Source organism: Etheostoma spectabile, chromosome 5 (assembly GCF_008692095.1).
Source record: "Etheostoma spectabile isolate EspeVRDwgs_2016 chromosome 5, UIUC_Espe_1.0, whole genome shotgun sequence".
Lineage (NCBI taxonomy): Eukaryota > Metazoa > Chordata > Actinopteri > Perciformes > Percidae > Etheostoma > Etheostoma spectabile.
In genome coordinates this window covers 23,801,628-23,818,000 of record NC_045737.1, presented here as the reverse complement: position 1 = coordinate 23,818,000, position 16,373 = coordinate 23,801,628, and the positions used below count along the sequence as shown (strand labels likewise).

Below are 16,373 nucleotides of genomic sequence, written 5' to 3'. Positions count from 1 at the left end.
AGGTCATCACAAAGTGTCCTTTGTCAACACATTTAAATAACAAATAATAAGAATAAGAAAACCATAAACCTAAAAAGTAGCAATTGAAATAAAGTGCTTGACTTGTGATTTAAGGCTGTCATGGTGCTAGTGGTGGAGGGAAAGTGCGTGGTCTGAACGTGAACTGCAGCGTCTCCAGCAACACAGAGCTGCCTGTGGACTCCTGTCTCTAAATAATGCGGGGAAAACTATCGGCGAACGCAGCAGACGCGTATCGGCCAATGCGATACACGTAAAAATGCAAATATTGGCCCGATATATCTGTCTATCACTGATCAGAAGTATGAATATTTCATTTAGAGTTGACTACTGGCATACTTAATAGCACCTTGTAATGCTTTTGCTTAAGAAATGACATGACAAATCCCAAAGAGGCTTGTGTCCAGTGACAAGTTATTAATTATGGTGGTAAAAGCACCAGATTAGGTTAATAGTTTTTTTCTACTACCTGACTTGTGCTTTTCAGTTTATCTGGTAAGCTTGTTGGCTTAAGGACAGCCAAAACAATGTGGGGCTGACAGGACACCCGAAGCATATACACTGTGTTTACCAGCCTCTCTTCTCTCTGCTGCACTATGAATAATGCAGGCCTTAAAATCCCTAACTCAACACTGTGCCTGACCTGTTCATTTGTTCCGTAGCCAGGATGGCGAGGTCGGAATGTGGATGTGTTAGTGCAGGGCAGAAGCAGAGGCTAATCGCAACAGCAGGACCGGCAGCAGCTTCGCTACTTCTCATGCTGCCCATGTCACTCATGCTGACACCATAAATCTCACTTATTTTCAGATCCAACCGAGACACAGGCAGAAATTACGGCCCAAAGCACATTACCACCCAGAGCAGTGTGCTGAATGCTAACAGAGAGATCCTTGATAAAGCAGACGGGAAGTTCTCCCACAGATTATTGAACAAAATCTGTAAGACTTGAGGGGGAAGATTGGCTTGTAAGAAAAGCATCAACGGTGTCAACAGTTGAGAATCAAGCATGCTGCATGCAAAAAACTTCATTAAATAAAAAATATTAATTCAAGCATGTGAGTAACTCCATTACTGCCATGTTCTTTCTATGTAAAGTGATATACAAGTATTAACTTTTTTACCTTGTACTGGAGAGTAGAGAGTGGCATAAAGAAAAGCTAAATCAGATTACTATCTAAAAAATGTATCTGAAAACCTCAATAACCCCGCTAAATTCTGGAAGCAAATTAATTCTCTGTCTGATTCCAATTCTTCGTCTGCAGGTCTCCCACAACATATTTTTGTAGATTCAGTTGAAATTAAAAACAAAATTGACATAATTGGACATTTTAACAATCACTTTGTATCAGCTGGCTTTATCTTAAATGAGTCCAAATCAAGTTATCAGTGCTCCGACTCCAGCTCTGAAACACCACCGGAAACCTTTGTTTTTAGACCCATTTTTAAAAAGGATGTGTGTATTGCTCTTAAAGCTATTGACCCAAAAAAATCAGCAGGACCAGACAACCTAGAACCTTTCTTATTAAAAGTTGCAGCTGAATTTATAGCTAAGCCTATAGCATACATTTTTAATTGTAGTCTGCAGACAAATTCAATTCCTAAAATATGGAAAGCAGCCTATGTGCTTCCTTTGTTAAAGGGTGGCGACCCTTCAGATCTTCACAATTATAGGCCAATTTCCAAACTCTCTATTCTTGCAAAAATTTTGGAAGCTCAAGTAAACTGTCAATTAAAAGACTACTTGGCAGAGCACAACATTCTAACTGATGTCCAGTCAGGTTTTAGAGCTGGACACAGCACTGTTACAGCAACTTTGCTACTATTAAATGACATCATAAATGCCTTGGACAGAAGCAACACTGCGCTGCATTATTGTGGATCTGTCCAAAGCATTTGACTCAGTTGACCAAGCTATTACAGATAGATTAATTAACATTGGATAGGAAACACAGCTTACTTGGTTCAAAAATCTCTTACAGAGCGAACGCAATGTGTTTCTATAGATGGTCTTAAATCAGACTTTTTAGAAATTCTATGGGTGTTCCAAGGTTCGATTTTAGCCCCCATTTTATTTCTAATTCATAAATAACATTGGAAAAGAGTGCAAACTGCTAAACTGCACCTTTATGCCGATGATACTGTGATAATTCAGTTGCCTCCACTGAATCAAGCATGCATGACCTTCAGTTGGCCTTTCAACAGCTTCAAGTTTCTCTACATGGCCTTAGTTAGTGCTAAATACTAAGAAAACAAATTTATGACGTTTTCAAGGGCTCGTTCCCAATCCCCAGTAAATAAAACTATTAACACATTAAGCGGGGACTAATTGAAAATGTTTCATCATATAAGTATTAGGTTTTTGGCTGGACAACAAACTTTCTTTTAAAGTTCATGTTGAAAACTTGTAAAAAAGCTGAAACTAAGGCTGGGGTTTATTTTAGAAAAAAAACTTGTTTTTAACATGTCAGCCAGAAAAAACACGTGTCAGGCTACTTTTTTAAGTGTTTTGGACTATGGTGAGTTGTCTACATGCATGCTGCCTCTAGTACTCTCTCACCTGTTAGACTCTGTGTACCATAGTGCTTTGCGCTTCTAACTACTCTTATGCACGTACTCATCATTGTACGCTGTATGAACTGGTAGGCTGGGCGTCACTAAGCTACGTAGACAACTATTTTTATTTTTCTATACAAGGCCATGTTGGGTAAACTGCCGGCATATTTTGTAATCCCTCAAGCTAAATTCCAGCCATTTCATCTCCGTTCCACCAGGTGGCGCTCTTACCAGGTTCCAAGGGTTTTACTGAGCTGGGGAAGAAAGCCTCTTACTCGCTCCTTGGTCTTGGAATAATTTGCAAAAATTGACATAATAATCTAGTCCCATTGAATGAGTTTAAGGCCATGTTAAAATGCATGTAATTCAAAAATGTAACTGCCCTATGTGACCTGTCCTTTTCATGTGAGATTTGTCTGTGCTGTATTTGTTTAAATTGTAACTGGTGTGCCGTCTTGGCCAGGTTCCCTCGAAAAGAGATTTCAATCTCAAGGGACTTCCTGGTTAAATAAAGGTTAAATAAAAAAAAAAATAAAAAAAAAAAATAAAGGAGCATATATGTCAATGGGGAGGCACAGAGAGGTGGACAAAAAGATGAGACAAGTACTTGATTGACATTTCTCTGTTCTAATCAATGCTCACTTTTACTGTACCTATATAGGTCTAATCTAAAATGATATATGCAATGGCCATAGAAAGTACTTCACTGTGATAAGATGTGTGTGCATTACTTTGAGATAAGGGCAAAGTTGCTTCCTCACCATTCTAAATAAATGCTGACAAGTGATAGGCTAATTGTTTCATGTGTTACTAGGCGATGGCTTCTTCTACTTCAACTTGGCCGGATTGCTAACCAGCCATAGCGAGCAACTGCCCAAGGGCCCCAAGATCATCAGGGGGTCCCAGAGGCTCAAGGATCATTATGTGGTGTATTTTGTGATTTGATTAATTGTGAATTAGTTCTGTAAAAGTACAATCTCAACTGGAATAACCGGAGCCTTAATATGACATCTGCATAATTACATCATCTGAGGACCCTAAAAGCATTTTTCATTTATCCCTGGTAAAGACAATGTGTACTGTGTAAGTGAGATAATCAATACATCATTGCACTTCCAAAAAAAGAATGCAAAGGGTGTTATTTTTCAATAATGTCATAGTGATAATAATTGTGAGCAAATAAGGTCTGTAAACAGCAAGTAAACACAAATAAAAGCTGCAGTTGGTAGAAAGCATCTCTCCCTCCCCATCTCTGTTGCAATGCTTGCGCAGAATAGCCAATAGGAGTGCTGTGTTTCTATGAAATTACCTGTGTGTGGCCAAAGTCTCCCATCACAGGCATTTTCTAAAACCTGAAAACAGAGCCAAGAGGATGTGCAGAAGTCTATTTTCTACAATATTATTGACTTTTTGCCTTAAAGCTCCCATAGCATGAAAATGTCACTTTATGAGTTTTTTTTAACATTAATATGTGTTCCCTCAGCCTGCCTATGGTCCCTCAGTGGATAGAAATGGTGATAGGTGTAACCCGAGCCCTGGGTATCCTGCTCTGCCTTTGAGAAAATGAAAGCTCAGATGGGCCGATCTGGAATCTTGCTCCTTATGAGGTGATTAGGGGCAAGGTTAACTCCCCTTTCTCTGCTTTGCCTCCCCAGAGAATTTGGCCCGCCCATGAGAAGGAGAGACATTGCTTTCAAACAAGCACAGTGGCGGTTGGTCAAGGCCAATCAATCAAACTACATTACATGTAATTTAGCAGAAGCTTTTATCCAAAGTTACTTACAATTTTTATATATGTTAGAGGTCGCACGCCTGTGGGGCAACTAGGGGTTAAGTGTCCTGCTCAGGTACACATTGGTTGATTTATGAGAGTGGGATTTGAACCCAGCTCTCCCACACCAAAGGTTTGGCCGGAACCGCTACCCAATCTGGCAAACTTGCATAGTGCGGTTACAGGTTAGAGCGCTGCAAAGCAAATGCAGAAGTGTCTTTAACCCTGTTACGAGTTGATGAACCACTGAAACGATTTTGTAAACATTATTTTAAGGTACAAAAATGTCTCTAGTGTTGCTAATGCCTACCACAGCTGTAAGAAAACAAACAACCACATTTGGCACTTTTTAATGTTCTAAAATTCAAGGGCCATAAAAAAAGGTAGGGTGAAGAAGGTACAAAACTAAGGTTAAAAGTTTAGTGAAATTCCCCTTTACAATACGTAGCTTCTCAAATACAAAACCCATTCATCTCCAACCATGTAAAATTGTCAGGTAATTTTTTTTCTTCAGTTTTACAGGCCCGAGTTTCATTACGTCTTCTCCCAGACTTCTACCAGTAAAATGACTGAGTAACACTGCTGATGTGCACCACTGGTCTCCATTTTGTGTTTAATTGCGCTGTCTATGTCTCCGTGTGTGGCCCATTGATGCATCACTGTGGGATCCCGCTTTGGCTTATTACTGCCAGTCCCTGCTCTCTGCTGCTCTCCACGTGCTGGGTCATCTCCAGCTGCTGTAATCTAACGTTAGCCTCCGCTTTCACCAGGTCCCAACCATTTACCCCATCATGTATTATAGATGACCTTCTGGAAATGGAGGAATCCCAGCAGACAGAATTCATTTAAAACAACCCTTGATTTTAAGGGGAATTGAATCAAAGTCAGAGGCACAGGGAGAGAGGGGTTTATATTGCTATATAACACTGTCACAGTCTATAAAATTGTAATGAAAAGCTATTTGAAGATTAAGTGGTTTTTTTTTTTAGATTCATTGGTATCTCTTGGCTCAACTAATAATCATTTCACTCCAAAGCTGACTGGTCTCAGTAATTGATGCTTACAAACGACCAGGCTCCTTTCAACCAAACTTAATCCTCTCTTTCTGTTTTTTTTTGAATGACTCAGATTCACAAGCTCACAAACACAGGGAGAAGTCTTTAGAAAGCGAGTTAACAGGACAGTGTACAAATGTTGTGTACTTCCCTGGGGACAATGGGATACACATGAATGTGGTGACGGGAAGTCAGGCACTGCAGATTGGTCTTGTCGGCGCTTGACAGGTTTAACAATATTACTCTAAACGAATGTGACATTTTATTCAACATGCATCACTCCAGAGTTCGGTTTCTCTGTTAATAAGAAAAATAATTGTAGCTACCTTAATAGAATAGCACTGAAATGTCTTTAGTGCTTGCAAAGCTTCAATACAGTGCCCAAAAAAGGTGTCTTGGGGTTCCTGCCCATTAAAATGAAAGAAATCCTAGCAGGGCTTTTGTGTGTGTGGATCATCCCTAGTGGCAGAATGAAACCAGCTTACAATGAGATGACTTTGTCACATTGTGCAATTACCTAAAGAAAGTTATTTCAGGTTCCCAATAGCAAGAAAGCCATGTTCGTCTTACAGTACAAGTATTGAGAGGCACACTTTGACCTCAATGGCTAAGCTGCCCAGGGTTCCACAGCAATCTGTGTAATTGAAGAGAGAGCAACTACTTCAATCCAATGTGCATGTGTGACAGAGAGAAAGTTACCTCAAACTTATCGTAATTGGCCCCAATTATTGTCTGTGACAAAAAAGTGTGCCTGTGTGTGTGTGTGTGTGTGATGAAAGGTTCAAATTTATGGTCGGAGTTATAAAGCTGTACCATTTAACTTAAAGTCGCTCACTAATACAGCCCAGTGGCATATGTGTACATAGAGCCTAGTTAAGTTTGATTGGCCAGTAGGCTTACATACTAATTTACACAGGACTCAGAGTTGTCTCACCATCAATTTTATTTCCTACATTGAATATTCTGTCAAATTACACTACACAAATACGAAATATAGTAACTACATATTACACGGTTTACCTCATTATTTTAATGTCTGTGCAAAGAGTGCTTTGGCTGTCTCTGCTTTTGACTCCAGTGAAAGTCATGGTTAACTAATTGTAAAATTGTAAATTAATGTATTTTATTGATTCAATATAAATATCAATAGAAGGCAGACAGCCACGCACCTTGCAAAACAGAGATATGTAATTCCTATGAACCATGGAGTGCTTAAAAAGGGCTTGAAAGTCTTTAATTTGACTTGGTGAAGCCTGCAGAAAACCCTGATATTTATGACCCTGAATCTACGATGTCCTCTTCAGCCCATCCAACCTCCTCGTGGTTGGATAGATCTCTGCTTTAGGGTATAGGGTTAGCTGGAACAGCAGAGGTTTCACATTGAGAAAAATAGGCCAAGCATACAGCTGAAGGTAGAAATGGCATTCACTATAAATTCCAAACAAGGCAGTTTGAGACGTAGGACTCTCACCAGGCAATTACACATGCACAAGAGGAGGGTAATCACAACCACCACAGAGACTGCAGAGAGTGCCTACAAATTGCTGTGGATCCAGCACTGTATGAATAAAAAAAGCTGGACCGACCCGGGGAGGCAACAGAAACACTTAGTGACTTCTTATTTGAGTGACGATGCGTCTGGGCAGAGAAGCAATGGAATGGAAAAATGCATAATGTAATAGGGCGTGAATCATTTCCACGCATGAAATGTAATTCTTTAAGCATTTAATTTGTCCCCTGTCGATGATCAAGTAAAAATCAAAATGTTATCTGCCGATCTGTAATTTTGCTGACTAGCCAACCACAATGTAATGCTAATTACTTTCATTAATTAGCTGGCTGAAGAGCGTGGCGGTAAGGAGGAGGTTCTGTATTTATCCCGAATAGTTCATGGTTAATATTATATTTAGCAACATAACATAGAATGGAATTGGAATTTTTGCCAAAACAATGCAAGTTTTAATGCACTCAGCCCAAACATACTGAGAAAACGTGATGTGACACTGGCAAAAGAAAAACATTTTGAGGAGTTTTCGAAGGTGCTACAAACTGGACTGATGAAAAAAAATGCTGCATGTTGCACTTTTAAAAGTAAAGAAAGTCTTTCCAGGAGACAGTGTACAGTGTCACAATTGAATTCAAATAAAACATGTTATTTTTGTTGCTGTAACACTGCCCCATACAATGTGCTTACCAGCTGCCATCAGTCAGTAGCTGTCCACACAGCAGTGTGTCTGATTTCACAGCGCTTTAGCCAATAATCACTAATTGAGCACTGATTGTGCAAAGCCTCTTTAGGCCATTTTCGATACTACTTGTTACTTGCACTTTTACTATTTTTTCTGAGCCAGATCATCTGTTATTGGCTGGATTAGAGACCTGCCAGGCCTTCGACCATTGCTGCGCTCATCTCTTTCTCTCTCTTTTTCTGTCTTTAGGACTCAGAGATTTTGAACACCGCTGTTCTGACTGGGAAGACAGTGGCTGTCCCAGTAAAGGTTGTGACAATTGGAATAGACGCCTCTGTCACTGATGTCTCTGAAGCAGTCAAGTGTCGCTCGACAGACGAAGATGTGGTCAAGGTCAGTAAGATTACATTTTTGAAAGAGAAACAAGCCTCTGTAAGTTTCCATACAACTGTTTGTTTGCACATATTCAACATAGAAAAACCTGAGTTGATATGCAGAAAATTGCGACAAGGTGCAATGGAAGCCGATTTAGAGGGTAAATCAATAAGCGTGCGACTTAAACGTCCGTTTAGGCTTCACTGAAGAGAAGAAACAAAAAAGCAGGTGAAAACATCAGATCTGTGTTGAGCGATGAGGAGACTGTACAGTAACTTTCCTCGAATGAATACATGAAACAAATACCATCATGTTTTGGATGAGGTTTCCGCCATATAAAGTTTGACTGTTGCTCGTCATCGTGTTGTGTCCACTTCTTCAGCAATGGTTTACTGGCAGCCAAAAAATGTTGTCACCAATGGGAATGCAGGTTAATTTGCTATTTCTTTTACAGATTTTTTGGGAAATTTTGTTCAATTACATTAATTTAACTGCCTAATATATTAGATTCATTCACATTTAATTCAATAAAAAAATATTTTTGACTTTTAAAATGTGTGTGGTCACTTTGCAGTTTGCAAGTCCATCCTGTTTATTAGAGCAATATTAATTGCAATACCTAGGCAATATCAAATTAAACTGAAAAACAAACCGATACGTGAATTTACTGACTGACACTACGCAGGTATTGTTTTACAGACACTGCATAAGAACCTATGTGAAAACAATACTGGGAGTAGTAAAAATGCGACAGGTGACAAGATTGTCTATGTTTAGCACGTCTATGTAAATCCTTCAGAAAGGATAAACAAACACCATCAAACAACATGAAAGTGCGTGTTTGATGTGCAGTGACTGCTGGCAGGTTGCTCAAGTATTTCTTTATTTTTAGAGCCCCTTTCAAACCTGGGGCACAAAGCATAAAAGAGTCAAAAGTCCTCTTACAGTGTTATAAAGTTGAGCCCTTTGCTCTACAACGCAATCCCTTATAATCTATAGAAAGATTCAATGAGAAACCCGAGAAAAAAATCACATCTTTCTTTGGGCTGATTCTAAGTGGCTGAGACGCTGCTCGGTGTACAGCACCCTGCTGTGCTGATGGCTCCTTCCAAGCCTGTTTCCAGTTTGAACCTGTCAACATCAGAAAGGAGAATGCAGCAAATCAACTGAAGTAATGCACACCAAAGAGCAATAGTGAAGCAAAATCAAACACTAAAATAGAGGAGGACATCTTGCCACATCAATCCACTACATCATGTCTGATGTGTGAACCAGGGATGGCTAAGTTCCGAAGTAAAATAAAACATTTTTTTTAAATAAAATAGCCACAGCTCTCCCGCTGAGATCTTGAGGTCAAAGAATTCATCCTGCATGCTCACTGCTGCTCACTCAGGGAAGTTTTTTTTTTTTTTAATCATAGCCTGCAATCGTGTATGTAAACATGACTAATTCATCTGGTTTTGACCCGGGGAATTAGCGAGAAGTAAACACAGAATGACATTAAACCTGAATAATGAATCACTGTGCACATTAAATGATAATTCTACTCACTGGTGTTCCTATAATTAAATGGAATTTGAAATAAATACCTAAGGTCACATGCTTTTTCTTTAAACCTCTTTGGGGATTTGTCTTGTTCAACCAAATTTTGTCTGACATTTATAAGCTGAAGTAAAGTTCTCCCTCCATTATTTTGCACGTGCATGTTGGTCAGTATAGGGCCAAGGTATAAAGCCAGGTTTACTGTATAGACTGTGTTGGCTGTGGCTGACAAAAGGACAGCAGGACCAAATGGCTCATCTGGTAACGTTTGCTTTATTTGTAGTCATTTCTCAAAAGCACCATAAGTCTTACAATAACATTCCAGGATATTAGTGTCCTTTCTCTGACAGAAAGAGTCTGTGGATCAGAATGCAATCGGTTTCACAACTGTGATTCTGTTCAGCTTTACAGATTCCACACAAGTAATTTTTATGCATTAAATGAATGTGATTTATGAATTAAATTTGCTTCAAATTAGTTTGTATCATTTTTGTTTTTGTATTGTTTGAGTCTGGAATAGAGGATTTTATATCCTGTACCAGAACATTTCTAAAAAAATTCAATATAGTTTAAGAACAATTCCAGATACATAACAAATTTTTCCCTGTGCATCTCAGATCACATTTTCACTCACTATGAACACTACTGCTGTCATTATTCAACGTTTTGCCAAAATACAAAACAATAACATTGCCGTCAGTGGGCTAGCTAACCATTTGCTAGCTAACCACTGCTAAACATCGCTAAGGAAAAATCCAGACCATAAACTGTACCTTAGGCTAACTTTATAAGAAACAGGTGACAGTAAGGACATTTTGAAAGACTTAAATCAGCTGTAATCAATATCTTTATATTAAGAATGGATCACATGGCTGTGTGTTTGTGTGTGTGTGTGTGAGTTTGTGTGTGTGTGTGTGTGTGTGTGTGTGTGTATGAAAGTGGTCGTTTGTAGAGATGAACCCATGGACAACTATCACCCAACTCTGTTGACATAAAGCAAATGCTTTAAAATGTACCTTTGACTCCCGGGACTTTTTGTTGTTGAAAAATGTGTTTCAATTGCTCACATACACACACAAACCGACAAACAAACAAACACACACACACACACAAACAAAGCACAAACACATTCCACAGTTACGTTATGAATTTCTAGAGCAAATCTTCCATCTCCTTAGTAGTTAAACTTGGTCCTGCCATGAGCAGTCTCTTCTAACCGTTGCTTCCACGGAGCAGGGCTGTTAGAATATGTACAGACCCTCCTCTTGCATATAAGTGAGGGCAGTAGCTTAAGCAAAGGAGTCGGCAGCTTAATTGCTTCTGTCAAGCCAACTCTGTGTAGAAGCCCAAGACAGGCTCACCTCACCTTCCTGCTCGCTACTCCCATCGCTCATATCTGCCGTGGATTGTATCTGTCTGGTGAGTTGTTAATTTCCTGGGCTAGATCCAGAGACAGCCTTAATGTCCTCTGTAAGTATTCTCCCGTTAGCTGCCTAATGCATCTGATTAATGTGGCAGGGGATCCTCCTGGACGTTTATGATACTTTGTGAACCAGAATGATGGAGAGTGTGTAATTCACAGAGACAGTCCCACTCTCAGTCTGCAGATACATACATCCTGCTGGGAGGGCGTGTGAGGGGTTAAAGGGACCACTAATTCATTTAGGGTGTCTATGTATGTTAAATATTGATTTGGAGCTATTTTGGACAATGATACAGCACAGCAGGAAGGTTTAATGTGTTGGGAAGGCTAGGTGTCAGCTGTCATGTTTGCCATAATTGTTTCTGCTTTGATTGTTTGGAAATGGATCAAAGAAATGCCAGCAGGCAGTTTATTTGCCTGTCATGGGACATACTTTAGCAGAAGTGTATGTTAATAAATCCTGAACGTATTAACGTGCTCTTTGCCTACTATAAATAACGTCAGACTGACTTATTACCGCTTTTTGTGAATGTGGCAAACTAAAGACTAGGCTAAACTTATTTGTTTGCAAAACATCCATTTTATTAATCATCCACTTACTAATAATAATAATTATAACTTTATTTGTATAACAATAGTTTACAAAGTGCTTTGACAGAAGAAACAAAAACACATACAAATTATGTATACACATCAAATCAATGCACATACCCATACAGTATGTACACAGAATTTGAATAGTGAAAAAGGGCAGATGGGGCAGCTTTAAAGGGCAGAAAAAATCAATAGTCAATAAACAAAATGAGATGAAAAGTTTTCAGGGCAAAAAGACAGACAGGACAGACAGAAAAGAGATGAGAAAGACAATAAGAAAGACAATAAGAAAGACGATAAAAAGACGGCATGCCATAAAAGCAAGTCTATGAAATGTGTTTTAAGTAGCGAGTTAAAAGAAAGAAGTATTACTGTTGGATATGGTCAATGAGCCATATGTGGAGCCCAATCAGGTATGTGACAAGCCTGCGAGCTAACCCTTGTGCGTACACGTTGCGGGGCCCCAACTTGTGAGAGAAGTCGGAGACAAAACGGGCTGTCAAAGTTACTTCACTATCAGCCGACTGTGTGCAGCGAGAAAGAAAGAGCCGAACAATTGAGGGCTGATAAGGAGCAAGGACTCCTCTGACATCTTTATCAGTTCAAACACACTCTCACACTGGGAGCCCTGACCGTGCCCAATCTGCTCCATGACTGACTGTAGCCAGGGGAACGCCAAATGTTTAAAAGCTTCATTAAGCAACTCCCTGTTACATTGCACTGTCATGCAGCATTAGTTCAAGAGCAACGTACTGTTATGTATGCTCTGTACTCTTTATGTGCTGAAATAAACACAGAGCAAATATCCATTGATCGCGCATAGGTCCAGTTGAGAATGCAGGGCTTGTGCAGTCCTTAACAGATGTTATCTGATGGTTGGCTGTAGCCTTGAAGGATGCCCTGCAGCTTGCTTTTCAGTTTTCTCACAGGGGTTTCCAGAGATTCTTGTCTGGTGCTCAGACAGGCATACATACATAAAGTTTGCTGCTTTTGCAAGCTTGTATTTGGTCAGAAATCTTTTTTGTACTATTTCAAAATGGTGCAAATAGGTAAAGTTGAACTAAATTGCATTTGAAATAAGTATAAATATCCTTGGAGTTTTATTTATCTATAGTTTTATTTATAGTGTGTGGAATTGAATTAAGTGAAAATGTCCTTTTACTAATAACTTGATTGTTGTAATAGCTTTGGGGAAAATAATTACAACAGCTTCACAGCCAGTTAACAAGCTGGTCGGCAGAAGTTGTTAGCCATTAGGTCCCATCTTTGATTTCAGAACTAACTACACTTCTTTCTGACTCCGTATGTAACTCCTTGACAGCAGAATTAACATTAGGGCCCTATTTGGCACCCAGTGAAGCTCGGGCCTAAGACCGACACAAGTGCCTTTGCTATTTTAAGACTAACGCAGTTGTCAGTTTCCCGTCCTGCACCCACGTTGTTTAAATACTAAATACACCTGCGCCCATCGTTGTGCCCATGGGTGTGCTGGTCTTACAGGGAGGTGTATTCAGGTGGCATATTGCTCTCTTGCGGCAGCAGAAAGTGATCGTGCCATTGACCAACCAAAACCTGGTCTAAAGTTGATAGACCAGCATTTCATTGTTTTTTTAACAGTGCATTAGTAAAATGTGCCTAAGCTCGTGCACAGCACGCGCACACTATGCTTGTGACACACACTCAGGGAAGCGCAGCAGCACTCACACATGCAAAAGATTATGAATAAAAATATTACGGTGCAAATCCACCATCATATTAGCAATGTGTCAAGGTGCAAACACGCCTGGCTGTTAAATGGAATGGGAGATGACACTTTGATTGGTTTATTGCATGTTACGCCCAAAACACACCTATGAATTGATGAAGACACTAAGTACACGCACCTGCAACATGAACTTCATGCAGTGTGCTTAAATCATTAAAATAGGGCCTTAGAAGTGTTAAGATTAAGAGTTTTAAATGCCTGGTGATTTCCTATTACCACAACTGGACCCATGACAGAAAAGCAGCAAACCTTTTATTTTAAATGTGAGACAAACACAGCCCTGAGTGAGCGGGAGCTGACGGTGACTCAGCCTATCTAGTGAAAAAAAGGAGTTTACATTAGCAGACGGGGCTAACTAGCTTTTATTTTTAGAATGAAGTAATTTAACCTAATAAATTCCTCAATAACTAACAGGACATACAGTAACCAAAACTGTGTAGTCTTGTTAAAAAAGAGGGGGAAAAAACTTCTTTTTTAACATACTGGCCCTCAGATCTCAGTCAACCACTGGAAAAACAAAAGCAAAGAAAAATATTCACCAAAGGGAAACTCAAGGTGTTTCTTCTGACTTTAAATTTGAGATAAAATTGGATTAGACATCTCAATTTATTGAGGAACTGTGGAAGTACTCTTTAATATTACGCATGTATTGAGGGAATGAAAGCAAACCTTCAGTTTAATAAAAGTGTCCATACTTGCATCATAGACAGTTTGCACATGATGCCTTGGATGCGATACCACACACTGGTTCTCTTGGAATGCCAATAGTTCTAGTACATAGTCAACATGAGTCAACAGAGTGTAAAATCAATGCAGCGGATCTCTAAATATTTGCTTTTGTCTTCATAAAAAACAGCCAATTTTAGTTCCCACACAAAGTCTCCTCTGCTGGCTTCACACTAGAGTGAATGTGTAGAGGAGGGACTGCGGGAGCTCACACAAAGCTATAGAATCTGTCACACATAAAGTTTTCTTCCTGGTCACAGAGGATATCCTGCCACGGCATGATGATTAATGGATGTTTATGGTTTTATCTCGCTGTTGAGAAATAACTTGGAAGTAGAAAAGAAAGACATTTCCCCAGACCATTTAATTCCATCTGGTTCCAGCCATAGTAGTCTGCTATATGATGGGATCAATGTGATTGAGAAAGAGCCCAGGAAAAAACAGGTTATCTCTTTTTAAGACATACTGATTAATAACCTGATGTGTGTGTGTGTGTGTGTGTGTGTGTGTGTTTGTTTTGCTTGCATGGCCATATCATAAGGCTTTTATAGAGACGGAGAGAGAGGATTCTGGGCCTTAATCAAACGCTGGTACGAGTAAAGAAAGAAGTTTGGGTTGTTGGGCAGCTTCAAAGAAAGTGAGCCAAAGCAACAAAAAGTTGTATCTTACGATCACAAAAATTTGGCCCACTCAGTCCTTTTGTAACGCAATTTACGAAACAGATGGCATTGAGTTTGGTTTGATCAAGACTGCTCTCCTTTTACTAGTTTCCATCTGTTGGTTCCTCTCTTAGCTGTAGGCAGAACTATAATAGTACAGCAGACCACAACCTGTTTTCCCTTAGGTTCAAAGATGTCCACGCTTACTCCCTCCCTCTTTTCCCAAGTGTGGAGCAGATACAGGACCTTTCATCTTGTTCAAAGTAGTTAAAGGAATACTGCATCAGTGGGGAGCTCAGGAGTGTAAACCTTATAATCAACTTGGAGAGCCTAGGCTACAATGTATGCTGTACAGTATATTGCACTGTGTAATTCACTGTGTAGTCATCTAGTGCACACCGTCAGAAGAGCTCAACTTAAATTCCAACACTTTTAATCCTCTCCTCTCACGCAGGTGTCAGAGAGGTGTGACTATGTTTTTGTGAATGGCAAGGAGATGAAGGGCAAGGTGAAGATGATGGTGAACTTCACCTACGGGTACCTGGGAGCACAGCTGGAGCTCAACGTTTGGATCCCCCGACTCCCCCTCCAGATTGAGGTGTCAGACACGGAGCTGAGCCAGATCAAAGGGTGGAGGGTACCCATCATGGCCACCAGTCAAAGGTACAGCACTGCATGCGTCTGTGTGTTGCGCTCTCTCATTTAACACACATTTATAAGCTACAGTATAAGTCTTCCTCATTAACAGACACATTGATGATTTATATAATAATTGTATAGCACATGCACCATTTCTCTAAATTAGATTAATCCAGAGAAGTAGAAATAATAGGAAGGTATTTGTTTTGAGTAATTGGAAGGACTATAAGTTGGCTCATCTTCTACTTTACATTTATTTGGTTTTTCTTTTTGCATAACATTCTGCTCATTTTATCACTTCAATTGTTGCGTGTCATCAGCTGTGCAAAGTGTAATTCAAGCACATTTTCCAATTATCCAATGAAACAGCATCAGGGTCATGCTGTAAATTTTAATTTGAGTGGATCCGACTTAGATTTAAGAGAGTTTTTTCATTCTCCAACAATAATAATGTGCATGTTGGCATCGCACCATGCACATTACACAACACAACAACAACAAACTTATAATAAACCTTTAACATGCTAAACTTCAATGTGACATAGGGCTCTGGCTATTATTTGTATTGCTTTGTTTGATTGTTTTATGCCACGTGGAGTCCAGGGCCACGGTTTGCCACTGCATCCCATAAATGCTCACGATCAGAGCCCTTTGTCCACTTTTGCAGCAACGCTAGCCTCATTTAAAAGGCCTTTATTCCAGGTGATGTATTCAATCTCAATCATGGCAGCCTGAGATAACATAATGATGAGACGTGTGACTGAACACCCCTCCACCTGTCTCCTGCTGACAGTTCTTTGGCCGATAACAAAATGGCTGACCTGTGCAGCTTGTCATTACGACCGCCTTAAGGTGGCCTGCCATTTTGCCTCTTAGTCATCAGTAGAACAGCACATTATTAGAGCTGCATGGAGGTCAGACCTCTCCCCTGGGGCCTCTGCAACTGTTGAAATCCATCAATTGATGGAGCAGCTATCAGCCTACCTGCAGTAATTACTTCTGGAAATGTGATGAGGTTGGACTTGGACTTGGAGTCTTCCCACACACCAGTGTGGCTACTCTAA

The 16,373-nt window shown here is 39.8% G+C and overlaps 1 protein-coding gene across 1 annotated transcript in view; it reads left to right on the top strand.

Moving 5' to 3' along the window:
- The window catches only part of si:dkeyp-14d3.1 (transmembrane protein 132C), a 152,834-nt gene that overhangs the window by 124,581 nt on the left and 11,880 nt on the right, over window positions 1-16,373 (top strand). Inside the window, exons 5-6 of the mRNA XM_032516573.1 lie at window positions 7,836-7,979; window positions 15,125-15,333. Coding sequence (XP_032372464.1) covers window positions 7,836-7,979; window positions 15,125-15,333 — 353 coding nt within the window. The remainder of the gene's footprint in view (window positions 1-7,835; window positions 7,980-15,124; window positions 15,334-16,373) is intronic.